The 20,122-nt window shown below is 41.9% G+C and overlaps 1 protein-coding gene across 1 annotated transcript in view; it reads right to left on the minus strand.

The window, feature by feature from the left end:
* TENM2 (teneurin transmembrane protein 2) overlaps window positions 1–20,122 on the minus strand; it is a 1,222,720-nt gene that overhangs the window by 36,987 nt on the left and 1,165,611 nt on the right. Inside the window, exons 25-29 of the mRNA XM_029942895.1 lie at window positions 18,629–18,861; window positions 16,967–17,121; window positions 14,880–15,754; window positions 8,178–8,353; window positions 6,461–6,696 (exon numbers count right to left, since the gene is read on the minus strand). Coding sequence (XP_029798755.1) covers window positions 6,461–6,696; window positions 8,178–8,353; window positions 14,880–15,754; window positions 16,967–17,121; window positions 18,629–18,861 — 1,675 coding nt within the window. The remainder of the gene's footprint in view (window positions 1–6,460; window positions 6,697–8,177; window positions 8,354–14,879; window positions 15,755–16,966; window positions 17,122–18,628; window positions 18,862–20,122) is intronic.

The following is a 20,122-nucleotide window of genomic DNA, read 5'->3' on the forward strand; positions in this document are numbered from 1 at the left end:
AACCCAGGTGACCTGAACAGACTTGTAGTTGTTGCCTTTCAACCCGAACTTTCCAGAGTGCAAGTACGTTTTCTCCTAGCCTCTAAGAAGGACAGAAGATAGTCTAGTCTGCAGATGAATGCTCCTTTGTGTTTACCAGTGTGTCAATCTGGGGAGGACTTGTGTATTTCTAAGACCCTTGCCAGGCTCACTAAGGGACTGTCCCTGTGACTTTGCCCCCAGTTATTTTGCTCCAGTCATGCTAGCTCTCTTGCTCAAGATGTAAGCAACAGTCTCTTCTGCTTCTAGGCATTTGCACTTGCTGATAAATTGGCATAGGTTTGTATTCCCATCCCATCCCTGGAAAATTCCTATTCTTCAGTTCTGAGTTCAACTGTCATTTTCTTTCTTTTTAAAAAGGGTATATTTATTTATTTTGAGAGAAAGAGAACATGAGTGAGGAGAGAAAGAGAGACAGACAGACAGACAGACACTCTTACGTAGGCCCCACACTGTTAGCGCGGAGCCTGATGCAGGGCTGGATCCCTTGAACCTCAAGATCATAACCTGAGCCAAAACTGAGAGTTGGACACTTAACCGACTGAGCCACCAGGTACCTCTCAAATGTCATTTTCTTAGAGTGGCCTAACCTAAATCAGATATTCCCTCTTACCTACATCCGGTATTTTTCTTTATGGCATCCATCACAATTTATTTATATTATTTGTTCATTTATTTGATTATTATCTGTTTCCCTTTGCTAGGGCAAAGTCTTTCCACTTTTCCAGCACTCCATCCAAAAACAGGAAGTCATCCAAAAGTAATACTTGCTTGGGGAATACATTGTTTAACGTGTTTGCAGAGGCTTGCCCTTCTGATTATATATTATTTAAGTTGGTATTAAATTTATTACAAAGTCCTGTCTGCACAAGCACTGCTCACATTGAGTTTTGTTTGGCTCACCAATACACATTGAGTGCCTAGTACAGTGACAAAACTTAGATGTTTGAAATATAAAACGTTGGTGCAGAATGAAAGCACTGTGGCAGGAAGGGGCTGGTAAAATTCAGGCTTTCATGGTAACTGTGAGTATTAACAGAGCTACTTGAGTGGGCTCCATGCAGAATTGAGTTCACTGGCGTGTGTCCACATGCACAGCTGCCTTCCACCTCAGTCTTATGTCACAGTCATTTGCCATAAAGGCAGAACTAGCACAAGCCAAAGTTTAATTACAATGTCATATTAATCACATGGAAACCAAAACAAAATTACTAACTCCCACCTCTTCTTGGTAAGAACACTAATACCACTATCATGATGGAAGATGATCTTGGAAGTGATTTTTCTTTTGTTCTGCTACCTACACATGTAGTTGTTTCTTGCTTCTACAGTCTCCCTGTAAATTTTAATCAGGAGGAAATATCCTAGAGGGTGGTTGTATGCTTCGTTTTCATAGAGAATCATGTACTAATCCATTTCAGGAAAAATCTGGCTTTAATTCTCTGTAGAAGAGGGGGGCTTGGTTTCTGTTCTAAAAAATCTAGGCAAAGACTTGCTGGTGGTGATGCATTAATAGACCCTCAGGGCTAGGAGTCTGCCTTATGAATTAGGCTCTGGAGGGATGGAGGATGTAGAATATATTTGGGTATGTGTGTGTGTGTGTGAGAGAGAGCGACAGAGAATTTAACCTACTATCTTTTCCTTATTTGGGTGAAGTACCCCTTTTCTATTAGGTTTCCTCTGTTTAGATGGTTTTACTGAGCTGTCCATCACAAGATACATATGTCTACATGTGACCTAGTCTTGGCCAATCACAGATCTGTATCTGTAACCAGGTCAATCACCTGGGGTTATTATTATTATTTTTAATATAAATGCTGTGGGGGATCGTTTCCTCTGGGTTCAGTAAGCTAAGCTGATGTCAGTTTGAAGTCAACTTTGGCCAACTTTGCCTGCACCCTCAGTGTGAAGAGGTCACTGGTTTACTATGGGAGAAAAATGAGGCCAACTGGCAAGAGAAATAATGCTAGATGGAAGGGGACCAGGAGAAAGAGTGAAAAAGAGAGATATTAGCCTGATGACATCATTTGGGCTTGTGGGGGCCCATTAGGCAAGACAATGGATGCTCTTTTTAAATTATGCTTGTTTGAGTGTACTTCCTGTCTTTCGCAGTGGAAAGATTCCTGACAGAGGGCAAATGTGTTGGTGAACTCACGCCTGCTTTGGGTGAAAGGTGGGGGAGGAATTCATACACATATACATCTTCTAAGGAGGAGCCTTCAGGAGGCGTGTCATCACCTTTTCCTCATCTATTGTCTGAGTGCCTACCACATGGCACGTGTTGCCAGGGATACAGTGGTGAGATGGCTCTTGTGCTCATGGAGCTTATACATACCACGATACAATGGTTTCATGTGGTTTTGCAAGGCCAGAGAGATCAGAGAAAGGAGTGGGGTGGAAAAGAATCTTTTAAATGAGATTCCTTGAGATATCCTGGGAAGACATAGTGAAAAGTCTTCTTACATTGAGTTTGGGCTGGAAAGAAGTGACTAGCACTCCAAATGTTGTTGAAGCATCACAAAGGTTTGGTGGACAGATGTGGTTCTTTGATGGTCTACATCCGCCATGTTACATTAGACTAGTCTATATGGAAATGCTGTTGATAGATTACTTACCCAAGAGATGTTCCTGACTGGATTCATGGGAGAAGGGCTACCTAGGTGGCTTAGAATTTCACTGGGCACTGGTCTATCATGATAGTTTCACTGTTTTTTTTGGTTTCCTCTGAATCCTAGGGAAGCTCAGATTCTCCAGTCCTCATATCATTCAACTGGCCAGACTTCCATGAGCTTGATAATCTCTGGGAAAGGTAAGTCTGTTGTCTTCAATGCTTGATACCCTGAGTTGCTACACCACAGCGTCTCTGCAAATTCTCTGTTTTCCATGAAGGAGCAACACGTTCTTCCCTATTCCAAGAGGCAGGGCTGAGGCTGCCAGAATGTCACATGTCTGTCTTGGGGTTTAGTTCCCAGCTTTTCTCCTTCACAAAGCCTGGCAGGCCACCTCACAAAGTCTAGACAGCAACTCAGTTTCCCAGTCCATATGATCATGGAGAGGGACCCTCACAAGGAGAGCATGCTACAGCAACCCTGCTGCTTGTCAATCCTGTTAATTGTGTGTGCTAAATCTCTCAGATCTCTCCCTCCCTCTTCTTTCTCTCTTCAGTGTTAGTGATTTAGTTCTTTGTTTGGATTACTGCAATTGCTCCTGTGCTGTCCTCCTATCTTAACCCCTTCTGATCTGTCTTCCTCCACATCTAAGGAAGCTTGAGAGATCTTTCTAAGACTACATACCCCAACACATCACTTTGCTAATCAAATCCTGGAACAGCTCCAAGTAGTCCTTTTGATAAATGTCAGCCTAGCAAAATATGACTTTCCATGTGCTGCCTTCTTTTTCTGCACCGCAATGTAACACATTCCCCTTCCCTGTGGCCAAACTAAGTTTCCTGAAATGATCTTTCCTTTTTGGACCTCTTTGTTGTCTCACAGGCAACACTCTTGGTCTGACCACCCCTTCTCTGCATCTTTGCCAGGCTAACTCCTACTGCTCTGTAGAACTAACTGATTCCCACTTTTCTGTGAAGCTCTTCTTGGTTGAGGTGGCAGAGACCCTGCTCTGTGTTCACCGACTCTTTCATTTTATTTTTATTCTTAGACACTCAGAAAGACAACCTTTCTTAGGCTTCCTTGCAGTTCAGTTGAAGTGTTCTCACTACAGTGGGTGGAAGTGATGCATCCATGTCTACCTCTGCTCATGCAGCCCCTTCGGTCCTTCCAGAGCAACCTGAGAGATCATTTGCTTAGTGTAGCAGGGCCACAAGACTGAAAAGGCAGTGAGTCATCACTAGGTCCAGCTGCCTGCCTTGTGTGGATGGTGATGTGGTAAGCTCCTGAGATTTCAGGGCTTATTTTCTATCTGGCCTCAGCTGATCCTCGCCTGACACAACAAATTATCCCTTTCCTTGTGCCGCTGCCTCTCTTACAGCTTATAACCCACTGTTTACATTGTCCTCTCCACTGGACCGCAAGCTCCTTGCTGGCGAGGATTTAGTTTGATCTCTTTCAACTCACTCTATAGTGCTTGTTATATAGTTGGCACTTAGCACACATCTTTTTTTTTAAAAAAAAATTATAATTTTGGTTTAATTTGCAGCCCAAATACAAAGGGAACTTGAGAAAATTTAAGAAATATACACAGGAAAATAATTACAATTATAAAATGTGATGTTCTCCTAAAAGTCCATTCTGGTAATCTTTGGAATGAATCAAAAATTTCAGGGCCCCATTTGACAATGGAAGTCAACACAGAGTGAAAAGAAATGTCAGGCCTGGAGCAAAGGAGAGAAGATCCTGCCTGCCATGTGGGGGCCAACAGGTACCTGTGGTTTAGGGGCTGCAAACTTTCTGGCCTGGGCTCACAAAAAATCTGACAAAAATGACACGCCCTGGTTCTCTTGATCCACATCACGCCCCCACCTTTACTTTACACTTCTTGCAATTGCTCCCCTGCAATTTCCAGGAGTTGCTTTTATTTCATTCACTAAACAATTTATGAATTGAATTAAAATAAATGAGATGCAAATAAATTCCAGGCTTTCTCCCTCATTTTCAAATTACATTTTCAGTCCACTCAACCTGTTATAATCTCATAGTGATTTTCATTTAAGAGAGCTAAATGGATATGTGATTATTGTTACAGGAACTAACACCAGACAATTAAATGTTGAGGTGTTGATAGATAAAGCTGTGTTTTGATTTGCATAAACATGATGCCAGCAAATCTAACCCTGGCAGAAATTCAGTTATAAGACTTGCGTGCCTAACTTCTGCTAATTACCACAAGTACCATTATTAAGATTTTTAATATTCAGAGTTGGGATTATAGCCATTTTATTTTAGGGCCCCATTTATCTTTATTTGGAAAACTTAGTCAAAAAGCATAACTGATTTATCAGAGAAAAGGCACGATTACTACTTATAATCAACTTCTACAGAACAGCCTATCAAAAATCAATTACACAGCCCTGAAATCCAGTCATTAAGGATTTAGCTACTAATCTCATTTCATTTTTTGTCTTTGGGAAGATACTGCCGTTTGCAACTTTGCAGATACCAGCATTGGAAAGAAAACATGGGAGACTGCTGATAACCTAATGTGAAGAACGAAACTCCAGCTAGACAAAGGCAGAATCTTAATATGCAGTGGCCTGGCTCTGCAGGGAGGTAACCCGGGCCGGACGGCTGTCAATCCAGTAACAGGCAAAAGTTACTACTCAAGTTACGTTGATGGTGACACTTCTACTCTTTCCCATTGTTTATTGTCTTCCTAGTACTTATCTTAATCTACAATTATTTTAGTTATTCATTAATGTATTTACTATCTGCCTTTCTTGTCCGTTTCCCCTATCCCTGGCTGTAACCTGCAGGAGGGTAGGCTTGGTAGGCTTGGTGTGCCATATAGATCTCCAGTGCCTGACCTGTGTTCAGTAAATCTGTGAATGTGATGAAGACTGGGATCCATAATGTCCCTCCCCTCATCCCCATAAGGAAAGAGGTTAGCATGATGTTAAAAATCAATCTCTCTCCTAGTGCCAGATGAGTGACTAGGGCAGGACCCAGATTATCTGGATGACTATGAACTTAAACAGGAAGCTATGGGGCCTGGTGGTTAAGAATACTGTCCACTGAGCCAGACACAAAGATGGAACTGGACTGAGTCCTGGCTTTGCCATTTTCTAGCCATGGTGCCTCTGGATGGGTTATGTAGCTCCCAGAGCCTGTATTTCTTTATCTGAAAAACAGGGATAACCATCCCCGTGAGGTTGTTGAACATAAGTGAAGCATTTAACATAACTGCTTGCATCAGTTTTGCTTAACTTTTGGGTCAGTTGCCTAGTCTGGGGAAGCTACTGTTTGTTAAAACTTTTTACTGTGGCTTGCTTGTTATTTCCTCTTGGGGAGCCTTTCCTGATCCCCTTAAGGTGGGCACTGTGATTCCATCAGGCCCTGGATGTTCCTCTCACTTATCCCATTGGATTATCCTGCATCTATATATTCTACCTGACTGTTAACTCCTGAATGTAAAGAGTATGTTATAAAATTTTTGTTCTTCCAGTATTTATCAAATTACTCAGCACATAGTAGGCACTGGCACTAAGTTGTTTGTCAAATTGGCTAACGAGTGAAAGTTGAGGGAGAAGATGGCAAGTGTGACAGGAAGACCAAAGCTATCTCTCGCTCGAGCACAAATACCCACCTTGTTCTGTCTTAGTCAATGGAAATATTTTCCCAAAGGGACAGGGCTTCTATCTTCTGAGGGAATATTTCTCTTTTCCAGGAAAGAAAGAAGTAATGGAGGCTTGGGACCTGAGGAAAGGGTGTGTATCCTCTACCACTTTGTACAAGTTGGAATCACTTACCCGGAGCTTCCTGCCAAAGATGGTGACTTTGCCTTTAATCTGTTCCTTTCTTAGGCGCCACTCAATAGAATTTAAGCCATTTTCCATGGGCAGGGAGATGTTGCAGCGCCCAATGGTGGGGGTGATGGTGCCTGCTAGGACATGGGGCTCGCTGTGGAAGCTGACACCCATTCCATTGGCATACATCACCCTCAGAGTGCCGTTATTACAGAGCTGGTAGCTGTTCCGCACTTGATCTGGAGAAATGTAAGTGGGGGTGGGGATATGGAAAGAAATTATCCACTCTATTAGTCATAAGAGAACAGAACCCCTGTTTTTATAGGTTTCCATGGTACTTTGCAGCTGTCAGTCTAAGGCTGCCTTCAATTAGCACACATACAATGTTAAGGTGAGTAGCAGAGATGCTACTGATCCATGGAAAGAAAAACACTGTTAATATGTGGCACTCCAGAAATAATTATGCTGTGATATTTTTCTTTTACTCACTGAATACTATTAATAGGACCTTTAAAGGTGTCTATTGCCTACACAATTTGTGTCAATCAAATCCCAAATCTTTAACATATATATTTTAGCTTAAATGACTTAATTTTTTTTCTCCTTTTGCCTACCATCTAACCTGAAGTTGATGGTCTAGCTACAGATCAGATCAGAGGAAAAAAAGCAACCTTCCTGCCCCTCATGCTTCTGCTGCTGACTCCACTATGATGCCACCTTTACTTAAGAGAACTCTGAAGAGATTCAAACAGCATAAGGTAGGCCAGGGTATTGGGTGCTGATAACATGCATTTATCTCCCTAAAGGGAATCTACACTAGTCAATCAGACTTCTGACCTTTTCCTTATCGAAAAGTTCCAGGAAGGAAATGTGAGTCCGAAACTTCTTTTATAGATATGTTGCTTCCTGATTATTTGGGCAAAGGAGCCCAGCTGGGCTGGCCTCAGAGATGCTGGCTTTTGGGATTGTGAGCAAATGTGTATCTGTCACTCCTGCAACTGCAGCCATCATGCAGAAAGACAGAATCTACATCATTAATCATTTGGCAGAGCAGAAATAGAGTCATTGAAACAGGCTCTGTCGTGGGATAATAGTGCAGAAATGTCACCATTTATCTACTGAGAGGACACTTTTATCCTCTGACAATGGGCTAGCCCACTGACATTATATCTTAATTAAAAGAAAAATTAATCTGCATGATTCCTTTTCTTGCCAGCTCTTGTGCTTGTCCTGGACTTTGTGTCATGTCAAACAGCAATAGTAACTATGAGGTGACCAGAAACCTTTGAGATCCCAGTCTTGGCAAGAGATTGCTAAAGGCTTTGATTCCAGGACAATCAACTCAACAAACAAGTGGCACCAGAATGGAGCCAAAAAAGGAAGAGGTGAATCCAAGAGGATAAATAGCCTTTGAGAAGCTACCTATGTGTGTTGGGTTGGTGGGGAGTGCTGACGATGGAAAGGTAAGAGCAAGTGGGGATGACAAATGACATTTTCAGATAAGTATGTAGACATTCCTAAATCTCTAGATATTTCATTTAGTATAGATGACACTCTTCTGAATCTGATTAAGTCATTTTCTACTAGACTGACCTCTTGTAGAATTTGTTTTCTGTGGACACTTGACTAAAATAGCAAGATAATGGGTGATCCACATTTCTGAAAGTTCTCCCAGGCTTGCCTGGGGTCTCTGGGTGAGTTTAGTGGGCAAGAGGCTTACCTTGTACCACTGTGTAGGAGGCCTCCACTGAAGATAGATTGGTAATGACAGTGACATCATCATCACGGTTAGAGTTCTCAATGTCAATGGTGATGGATTTCTCCATTTCCCGGTGCAGACTGGTCACCACCCCTGTGGGTCGTGTCACATTGGTCAGACGGCCCTCGTGGTCATAGCTGGAGGACAGACACACTGGTTGGAAGCATAGTCACTCGAGCTGAAGGCTTTCCCACCACTGAGAACCTCACAGGGTCAGAGAGAGAGGTTGGAAGGTAGAGTGACTAGGTAGTATATCACATTGAGGCCCCTTGTCACAATCAGCAAGACCTGGCATTGGAGACCATCTATGCTCATACAACCTCATCTCACTTGCCACCTCAAAATCCTCTGGACAGTCAATCTAGGCCAAATGTCACCTTGAGGCCTTGGCTCAAGCATAGCAGGTCTGGCTGCCTATAGCCCTTTCTTTGGTTTTATAGCCCCAACCCAACCGAAGCTCCCCAAGCAGCCTTCTTAGACAGTTTTCCCAATGAATCACTTGACTTTACCCAAGTCTACATATACCAGTGATCCGTATACAAGTTCTGCTGCTAGAAGATTGCCTGAAATTGGGCCCTTCTCCTTTGTCTGTATGTCAGCTTTACTTTTTTCTTGAACTGTAGAGGGTTTTTTGGGGTTTTTTTGCCCCTTTTGCAAAATTTTAGCAAAAAGCCTTGCTATTCCTCTTGAGGGAACATTTTCCCACTCTGGAAGTTGCATTGTAATCAGAAAGCTTGGGCCTTCCATATGCCCTAGTTAGACTAGTAGTAAGGTCTGAACATAGAGATCTTTGAGATTTCCCAGATGATCTGTTACTAGAGAGGGGAGGAAGGTAGAGAAAAGAAGTTCATTTACTTAACCTTTAGGTGTGACTCCCTGTGGACTGGGGACAAAGTTGATGAGTTCTCAGTGATGGAGACTAGAGCCTGTACAGCATATAGTGATGGGAGGGTTGGTGAACAGAACCATTATGGCCTATATGCCTTTGTTGCTAAGAATTATGGAAGCAAATATAAACAGTAAATGGTTTCCAAAAAATGGTTAAGAAAACAGGAAATTTTGCTTCTGGGGATGTTTGAAAGCTGAGAACAAAAGGGAGGGCTTTGAGTGAGGCTCTGTCCCCATCAGTTGCCTGGGGCACTGGGCACAACTGGTGGTACAGGTATTACATTAACTGGACCATTATAAACATGGATGGGAGTCAGACCCTCCAAGTCAAAGGGACTCCCTTTTGTCTTCTTATCTATTATGCTGCCTCTCAGACAGGGTACAAAGATGTTATTTAGTAACAGTGACAAATTTGTCAAATGATTATCTGTAGATACCTGTGAAGCCACAAAAATTGATGACAGTGATTTCTACCTATTAGAATAAAAAAAAATGTGTATATAATTGAGTAGAGTACAAATATATTCCCCTGGTAGTAAAATGAGTATATATAGAAGAAATTGTCTTAAAATATAGACATCTCAACATTAAAGATGGTTTTGCTGTCTGTGTTTCTATGTTCCCATCTTTTAGGAATTATTGCTAACTAATATGCCTGACTTTTAGGTTTTATGATTAGAAACAAAATGTATTTACATAAAATAGTAAAAAGACAAGAGAAAGATCAAGGAGCCTAAGAGTTGGTTTTTTAAAGATAAAATTGACCAACCTTAAAAGACAAGAGGGCTCAAAAATCAGAAACGTTACAACTAACATCACAGAAACACAAAGGATCATAACAGATTACTACCAAGGAGTTTCAATTGGTAATCAAAAGGCTGGTGAATGCTACCAAACTATCAAAGTCTTATTGATAGAAATCCTTCTCAAACTCTTGAGGGAACTATTCCAAACTCATTTTATGAGGCCAGCATTACCTTGGTACAAGAAAAGGGCACAACATGAAAAGAAAACGACAGACCAATATCTCAGATTGATATAGATGCAAAACACTCCAACATATTCATATTTAAATCAAATACAGAAAATAATATTCAACAGTACACTGAGAGTCAGATTTATCCCAGGGATGCAAGGATAGTTCAACAGATGCATAAAAAGCATCTGACAAAATCCAACACCCATTAATGATAAAAACCTTCAACAAAGTGGGTATAGAGGGAATATACCTCAACATAATATGTGATAGATCCACAGCTAACATTGTACCCACTGGCGGGAAACTGAAAGCTTTTCCTCTAATATCAGGAACAAGACAGAACAGTTAAGCAAGAAAAAGAAATGCATCCAAATCAGAGAGAAGTAAAATGGTCATTATTTGCAGATGATGTGATATTACATAATGACTTAACCTAAAAACTGTTAGAACCAATAAATTCAGTAAAGTTGAAGACTACCATTGTGTTTCTACACACTAAAAGCTATAAAACACTGATGAAAGATAGTCCTTTTTTCACAGACTGGCAGAATACAGTGTCCATATAATTCAATGCAATCCCTAACAAAATTTCAATGGAATTATTCATAGAATTAGAACAAATAGTCCTAAAGTTTGTATGGAACCCCAAAAGCAATATTGAAAGAGAGAAACAAAGTTGGAAGCATCATGATCCCTGATTTCAAACTGTATTACAAAGCTATAGTAATCAAAACAGTAATCAGTTATTATGAGCATAAAAACAGATACACAGATCAATAGAGGAGACTAGCCTAGAAATAAACCCACACATATATGGTCAAGTAGTTTACCATAAAGGAGCTAAGAGTATACAATGGGGAAAGGACAGTTTCTTTAATAAATGGTGTTGGAAAAACTGGACAGCCACATGCAAAATAATAAAAATTAACCATGGTCCTACTCCATACACAAAAATTTACTCAAAAGGATAAAAAACTTGAAGACCTAAAACTAGAAGAAAACATAAGTGGTAAGCTCCTTGATATCAGTCTTGACAATGTTTTGATTTGACACCAAAAGCAAAAATAACAAAAGCAAAAATAATTGGGACTGCATCAAATTAAAAAGCTGAACAGCAAAGGAAACCAACAAAATGAAAAGGCAACCTAGAGAATAGGAAAAAATATTTGCAAATCATATATCTGGTATAGGGTTATATCCAAAAAATATAAAGAACTCATACAACTCAAGAGCAAAACGGCACACAACCTGATTAAAAAATATACAGAGGATCTGAATAGACATTTTTCCAAAGACAGCACATGGGATGGCCAACCAGTACGTGAAAAGGTGGTCAGCACCACTTATCAATGGGAAATACAAATCAAAACCATAATGAGATATTACCTCATACCTATTAGAATGTTATCAAAAAGAAGTAAGCGATGGTGAGGATAGGGAGAAAAAGGAGCCCTTGCGCACTGGTGGTAGGAATGTAGATTGGTGCAGCCACTATGGAAGACAGTATGGAGGTTCCTCAAAAAATAAATAGAACTACTATAATCTAACAATTCCACTTTAGTATCTATCCAAGAAAATTAAAGCACAACTCAAAAAGATATATGCACCCTATGTTCATTGCAGCAATTTTACAATAGTCTAGATATGGAAACAACCTAAGTGTCCATCAATGGATGTACAGATAAAGAAGATGTAGTGTATATATATATATATATATATATATATATATATACACACACACATATACACAGCCATAAAAAGAATGAAATCTTGCAATTTATGACAACACGGATGGACCCTGAGGGTATTATGCTAAGTGAAATAAGAGACAAATACCACATGATCTTATATGTGGAATCTTTAGAAAACCCTGAGCTTATAGACACAGAGAACATGGTGGTGGTTACCAGAAATGGGGGATAGGTAAAAGGGATCAAAAGGTAGAAATTCCTAGGTATAAAGTAACTATGAGGATGCAGGGGCACTTGGGTGACTCGGTCGGTGAAGCGTCTGACTTCAGCTCAGGTCATGATCTCATGGTTCATGAGTTCAGGCCCTGCACTGGGCTCTGTGCTGACAGATCCTCTGTCTCCCTCTCTCTCAGCCCCTCCCCTGCTCGTGCTCACTCTTTCTCTCTCAAAAATAAACATTAAAAAATATGAGGATGTAATGTATGGCATGGTGATAGGTAATAGCACTGTACTGCATATTTGAAAGTTGCTAAGAGAATAAATCTTAAAAGTTTCCATCACAAGACCATTTTTGGTAATTCTACAGTGATAGATGTTAATTAGACTTACTGTGGTGATCATTTCACAATATATACAAACATCAAATCATTATGTTGCTCACTGGAACTAGTGTATGTCAATTTTACCTCACTAAAAATAAGAAAATAAAACACATCTAAGGGTTTTTATATGGGGTGCCTAACGGAGTACTCAGCAACAGACAACATCCTCAACTCCCACAGCCAAGCAGGGAGTGAATGAGGCATTCACGGTCTGAGATCCAGGCAAAGATTCAATCCAATGTACCTGGACACATACAACAGTTCTTATGAGAGAAGTGCTAGAAATGGGAGATTCTACACAGAGAAACAGAGGATTGGGGCCAAGGCCAGGATCTCAGGGCTCACAGGAAGAAAAACATGTTCTCTTTAATTTTCAGAGAAGAAATGTTTCCTACAACTGTGCTTATTGCTTGTGGAGTATCTTCAGATTCAGGTCTTTTTGCAAATAAGTCTACACATAGTTGCAAGGTGCTATGAATTCCTGTAATGGGCTCTCAAGGCCACTCAAGGGAACCACTATAGCCTTGGCCTGTGTGGAGCTGACTTATTTATTCAAGTATTTACTGAGTGCCTACTATATGCCAGGCATTGTACACGGCACCGGGGGCAGGATTAGGAACAAAATGGATGAGAATCCCTGTCTCCATGATGTGTACATGATGGATAGGGCAGAAAGAAACCAGGATTTAAAATACAGAGTATGTCAGATGGTAACAAGTGGTAAGGATTAAAATAAGAGGGGGAGCGAGAGAGCGAGAAAGAGAGAGAGAGAGAGAGAGAGAGAGAGAGAGAGAGAGAGAGAGAGAGTGTGTGTGTGTGTGTGTGTGTGTGTGTGTGTAGGAGTGGTTCTAATTTTAAGTATGGTCCTATGCCTTTCAGGGATACAGGCTGCTCTTCTCCAGATGACCATAGGTAAAAGTACCATGAAACAAAAGGAATTCACCATGATTTTAGGAGGAACAAGAAAACCTAATGCATTTGAATCCCTATAATGGAGATTTTGTGATAATAGGATTTACTCACACTACGAAAAAGCAGCTCTTCTAGAGAGAAAAAAAATCATGCAGTTTCCATGTAATTTGTGAACATATTTTAAAAGCATACTTCCCATATTTTTATCAAGCTAGGGACCATACCTGGAAAATACTGTCCCAGGTAGAGCTAATGTCTTAACGATGCACCTAAGGCTGAACTTCTTTATTATAGTCTCTAAGTGAAGCCTAATTCAGACTGGCCTCATGAAAGTGACATTGTTTTGCCCTCAGTGGTGTCAGCCAACAAATTATCTCTGAAATGCATTGGGTCTTTAGGTGGAACTGCTAGAAAGGAAGGTGAAAATCTATGAGATGTTTGGGTTACGGTATAGCTTTAACCTAACTTGGTGTGAGAGTTGAAAGATGGCACACAGATGGTGCCTTCAGGGACAGCATCACTGGCTGGTAAAGTTTGATCAAGTCCCAGTGCCCTGAAGGATGCTAGGATGCTTCAGAAATCTGAGAAAGACAGCTTATGCCCAAAGGAAAAAAAGAGAGCAAGGGAAAGCAATTCTGCAATGCAGTAAATTTCCAGCAGGTGGCAAGAGCTTCCTTTGCATGTTCCCAAACTCCTTTGACTCCCAGTTGGAAGTGAACATTCCTGAATTTAGGAGTGATCAACAATAGGGTCTTCTGTTCTCTCTCCTACCCCAATCCCTCTGCGACAACCCCTCCCCAACTTACTAAGTTCTCAGCCAGCAGCAACACCTAGACAGAAAGCAAGCAAGGACTCCAAATACAAGTAAGCTTCACTATCAAGGAGAGCCAGATACTTGTAAATTCCACCCCAGTCTCAGCGGAGACAGGGGGAATCACGCCTTAGCAATTTCCCCCAACCAGCATCCCACTGGTTAATACCCGCAGTAGCAGTCTGTATGACCAAGCGCTGCCTGCAAGAGTGACAGAAAACAGCTTTTTGGCAAAACAAACGGTGGGACTATTAAGTATGAGATAATTGTTAGGGGAAATATGACCAGCTCTCGCATCTTTTTAATATACCTAGCACTTTATCTGTATTGATCTGCTTCTGCTAAAGAGGAAATTCAGAGTTTATCTACCTGTCTGTGCAATCAAGTGTGTTGCTGGACCTACTGGCAAATTACAGGAGTCCCACCAGGATCTTGCCTTTTAGATTCTAATTTCCGCACCCATGGCAAACATGAATAATCAGCAAAGTTAATGAACACTTGCTCTCCCAGGTGCTGTGCATGTCCAATATCTTGAAATTGGAAGGGCAAGCAGGCAATAGGAATTGCCAGCTCTTGTAAGGAGGATGTTCAATATCAGAGACCCAACAGTGCAAACCACTTAGAAGTCAGGGAGAGGGGACATGAATATCTTGAGGACACAGGTTGACATTAAAGTTAGGAAGACAATGTGACTAAATAACTCTAAAATCTACATAGACAGTCAGTCCGGTGCCAGGCAGGGTAGGGTACTTTTGAGAAATACTTGATGAATGTACTTACTCATAGAAAGTTGTCCATCCCGTTTCATCACTCTTGGTGGCTAGGAGGCCAGTGTTCCCATCGTAGGTCATGAGGCCAAGCTCCAGATTCTGTGTGGACACAACTTTGAGACCTCCGTTGGTGCCCACAGTGAGAGTGATGATCTGGTTGTCAGGCATGAGAAGGTGGCGGGGCATGCCACTACTGTCCCGACGGATCTTCAGGGAATTTCCATTATTGTCAATCAATTCGGTGACATCACTGTCAGCACTATACGTGAAATTGTACAAGTATTCCCCTGTCACCAGGCTCACAGTGTACTGGTGGATCCCATCAGCGTTGAAAACATACAACTCCTGTTCTCCGGGGGATGCAGCCTCATACTGGTTGAAAGCATTGAGAACGGGCTTGTTTTTGCTGACTGCCCTAATTCGAATATTTCCAAGATCTGCAATGTAGATGGTACCATCTGGAGCTACAGCTAAGGATGATGGGGAATTCAAGATGGCGTCCGTCGCATAGGCATCATCTCCTGAGTAACAGTTGCAATTGACATCGTTTTTGCAGTCGCAGTCGGAGGCTGCCCCAGCTAAGAGGCAGATCTCCCCATTTGTTGTTACCTGGCGCAGACGATTAATCTTCTTCTCATCTGTCTCAGTGATATAAAGGACCCCTGTGTGAGAAATGGCGATGGCACTGGCTGACTCCAGAGCAGAGTGAATGGCTAGTTTGCTGAGTGAGTAGTCAATTCCAGGAACCTGGCAGTGCATGGGGCGTCCTGCAATGATGCTGACTTGGTGATTCTCAGTGATTCGAAGGATGACGTTGTTCTCGAGAACATACAGGGAGTTGTCCATGGGGTTGACAGCAAGGTCTGTTGGCCACTCCAGGCGAACCTGTGAATGACATGGCATCAAATTAAAGAGCAGCCTCTAACATGCCCAACATTTAACTGTAGGGCACTTATACTGGTTTTATGAAGCTGGGGGTAAAAAAGACTTTCTTTTTTTAACTACACTGTACAAGAAGTGCCCATCATCAAACCATTTGCCCATATCGAGTGTACACTGCCCATATCGAGTGTACATGATGAAGAAGAGGCCATGTAACAAGCATCTCCTGTTATATCATCTGCTATAGCTAGAGTAGGTCACCAGCTCTACCCTTAATGTTCTTCTCAGCCCCAGATGATTGGACCAGGGTCAGAGTCATATATAGTTGTACAAGTAATTTGTTGCACAAGGGGCTAATGTAATCCATTCTATCCTCTGCTCATCCAGCCATGGGCTTAAGGAGGCTATCTTCATATAGAGGCAGCACTTTGATCTAATACACAAAAAAAGCCATGCTGTTTGGAAGATGGCTCTGACCCATCTACAACTTGGGTGTTTGCTTGAAGAAATGAACTGGACCTCTTCTGCAAAACTGAAACAAAAATTTCTGTGGCAAGTTGTCAGTTTGCGGTGGAATTTGAGCTGAAATTAATAAGGTTGACTGAGGGTTGAAAGGCCCTTATAGGAAGGACAAGCATATATTCCAGGTTGTTTGAGGAGCCACATACTAAAGTCCAGTTTCTCCTGCTGTATATTGAGTGAGCCTCTAATCTCTGCCCCCATAAGAACTCATACTAAAGGAATATCACTTGGGGGAATGTTGTAGAGGGCTCTGCTCTAGTTACTACTGCACAAAGTAAAGGTTTATATAGTGAGGATGCAATCATTTTAGATTAACAGGGAAGTTCTGATTGACATATAACACTGTATAGTACATCCTCAAACCTGCAATAATGATGGAGAAGAGAGGTAATTACACAGTAAACTCCTACCCTATAATCTGCCACGGCTGGAGTGTGTCACTAGCTCCACTTTCTGAGCTGAATTCCACCCTCCCCCTTTCCTTTCTCTCTTGCTCTCTCTCTCTCTCACTCCTGTCTGACATTTCTCATTCCATCTTGCTGCCTAGTTCATCTCAAGCCTTCTACAAACCAGCCTGTAATCTGTATCTGTATCTCTTCCTCCCCTTCTACTTTCAACCCAAACAGGCTGCAGGTGAGAACTTCAGGCCAAGAACCAGGTGCGGCATAGTGATAAGAAATAAGAAACTCCCACCTGGGCAACATCCATGCTGGAGTCACAGCTCAGTGGCCGAACAGCAGTGAGGTCATTGGAGCCCAGCAAGGTGGAGATGATTCCGTTCTGGTCAACCTTCCGGATCATGGTGGCATCGACAAAGTACATGAGTCCATTCTTGTCTACTGCAATACCTGATCAAGACAAACAAGCAAGGGTGTGTCTCTTGACAAGGAGTAGGGGTTTTGAGGGTCAGGGTAGGGATGCCCTGTTGGGCATTTGCTTCTTGATCTTTTTGAACCAGGGAACATACTGGATGGATTAGCAGACCTAGAGCAGTGGCTCTCAGCTTTTTAAGGTAAAACCCTTTCTCATAGGCACTCTGTTGAGATCTGCCTAATTCCTGGGGTGCTCACTGTATTACCACCCATTGAAGAATGAACTTTGGGCTGCAAATGAACCAAGACTGCAACTGAATGAATGGGGAAATAACTTGGCATCTGCTCTTTTTTTTTTTTTTTTTAATGTTTTATTTATTTTTGATACAGGCAGAGACAGAGCATGAGAGGGGGAGGGGCAGAGAGAGAAGGAGACGCAGAACCAGAAGCAGGCTCCAGGCTCTGAGCCAGCTGTCAGCCCAGAGCCTGATGCGGGGCTCGAACCCACGAATGTGAGATCTGACCTGAGCTGAAGTCAGAGGCTTAACCAACTGAGCCACCCAGGTGCCCCTCTGCTCTTTTTAGGAAAGAAAAGAAGTTATTTCCCAAGTTCATTGCTTGAAAAATTATTGGTAGTAAATTACTTGAATAACCTTCACAACTAATTACAATGAGGTTTAGAAACAATGATTCTTGTAATCACAAACTTTCAATTCAAAATATATCCTCCAGGAAACATTCCCAATTAAGCCTTGACTCTATTCAGTATGCCCTGGGGGAACACCTGTTCTAGCATTCTTCTGGTAGGATGCATACAGTGGCTTCTATTTCTTTGGCACCTTCACCCTAGTGCCTATGCCCAAGGCCCCTCATCCCTAATCCACATAGCCAAATGCTTTAGTGGTAGCTAAAAATCCTAATAAGAATTGGGGCTTCAAGGGATCAATATGTCTTTATCCCTAAGCATCTTTGATCCTTTTCAAACAGAGATACATTGGTTCTAAGAACACTAACCCCCCCAATCCCATTCCCTTGGGAATTATACTCATCCTTAATTGCTACCATTTATTGGGCATTTACAAAATGTCAGGCATGGTGCTTAAAACTATGTATGCTGTTGTCTAACAAAAACATTTGGGAGTGGTTGGAGTTCCTCTTCCAGCCTCCCCTACACCCCCCCCCCCCCCCCCCCCCCCCCCCCCCCCCCCCCCCGCCCCCCGGGCTCTGCTCTGTCTCCAGCCTACACAGGTGGCACTCTGGCTCATGGAGCTAATATTTCCCTCTGACTCTGTGACTGGCAGGAGTCAGAAGTCTCCAGGAGCAATCTACCCTGCTTTCCATTTGTAGCATATATGGGTGATGAAGTTTACTTCAAATAATTTTTTAAACATACTCACACGCCAAAGCAATTTATCAGAGTTAATTATTATAGAGAAAGCTGTATTTGGGACTGCCTCAACGTAGTTCACTTTCAGTTAAGAAGAAAGTCAACCTTGTGGCAAGCTAATTCTGAAGAGGGTTTTTCTTCCTTTGTAACCTTTACCTCGAGGGCTCATCAGGGTTGCATCCACAGCCTTCCCTCCATCTCCACAGCGGGCTTCATCAAAGGGCAAGCACTGCTCTCCAGTCCCTGCCACCACTTCTGAATTCCCAGCCAGGTCTTTAGCTCCGCTCAGAGACTTGACTCGGTAGATTCTCCGACTGTTGGTGTCAGACACGTAGAGAGAGCCGGAGACAGGGTCTACTGCCAAATAGTACTTGTGTGCTGGGTTATTGCTTTAGAAGAAGCACAAAGAGAAATGAGAAGGGGGCTATGCCGCTGGTCTACTGGATCAAAGAGATGACAAAAATCCTAGTAAGACTCTATTTCTAGTGTCTTTCCACTTTATTGAACTGGAAAGAATTTAGCATAACAACTTAGTGTTCTAACATATCATGGCTCTTAGTTACTTCTTTTAATTGGACCTAAGTTTTTCATACTATTCAGAGAGTTCATCGTTTCCCATCATACTAAAATACCATTGCTTCATTTAGCTGGTACAAAGACTCCAGTTTGGTCCTGCTTTTGTATTAGTGTTTTGTGTGTATCAGTCTTCTTTATTTCCCACCATGGGTTTGATATGTTTTTCAAGTGGGATTGAGGAACACTTCCATGAGACAAGGTTTTCTTTTAATCCAAGCTTCCTTAATGCCTCCAGGGCACTAGATCATTAATACTAGGGCAACCTGGAATTTTCCTGACTTTGTGATGGGAGGCTCCCAGATCCATCCCCAGTCCTCAGTCTCAAATCTTCTCTACTATTTCTCAGTGTGTATATGAATAAAGTTGACATTAAAAAATTGATGTCTTGACATCTGATATCACATCCAGAATCTATATTACTGAGGGAGGAAATACAGTTTAAATATTTTGGGTAATGGTGAGGTCACAGATGTGGATGAAGATCTGCTAGGGCCCTAAGTGACGCTAGACATGTGTGTGAGAAATGTAATAGGAAGGCACTATTTCTCAGACACCTAAACCTCTTTCTCTGCCATGCATCAAGCAGCACTATATGTTGCTAATCAGGACAGAACTAAGCCACAGGAGACTCTAAACTCAATGCTGATCCAACTGGTGACCTTAGATAAGTCTTTTGTCTGTGTTGGGTCCTAGATTGCTTATTTGGATAATGAAGAAATCAGATCATCGCTCAAAACCCTGAAGTTTCTTTCCTTTGCAGTGTCTGTCACTTGTTGGAGGTTGAGACCAGAATAAGTGGTCATGCTATTCCTATACTAGTTATTAAAATCACCACCTCTAGGACACAAACAATGAATGCCTCTCTGCCCTGGGGTGGTAGATAAGGCTTTGATGCCACATGCCAAAAATCAGCACAGGACTTTTGTTTTTCAGTTATTTCTCAATTGTAGTTTGGAATTATGGGAAGAAAGGGGATGGAAGAGGTGAAGGAAAGCTGAGGGTGATGATAGTATTGGATGCCTTTGTCCTATAGACATTAGCTGGTAAATTACTAATTAAACACCCCCGTTTGGG

This window comes from Suricata suricatta, chromosome 6 (assembly GCF_006229205.1).
Source record: "Suricata suricatta isolate VVHF042 chromosome 6, meerkat_22Aug2017_6uvM2_HiC, whole genome shotgun sequence".
In the NCBI taxonomy this organism is placed as follows: domain Eukaryota; kingdom Metazoa; phylum Chordata; class Mammalia; order Carnivora; family Herpestidae; genus Suricata; species Suricata suricatta.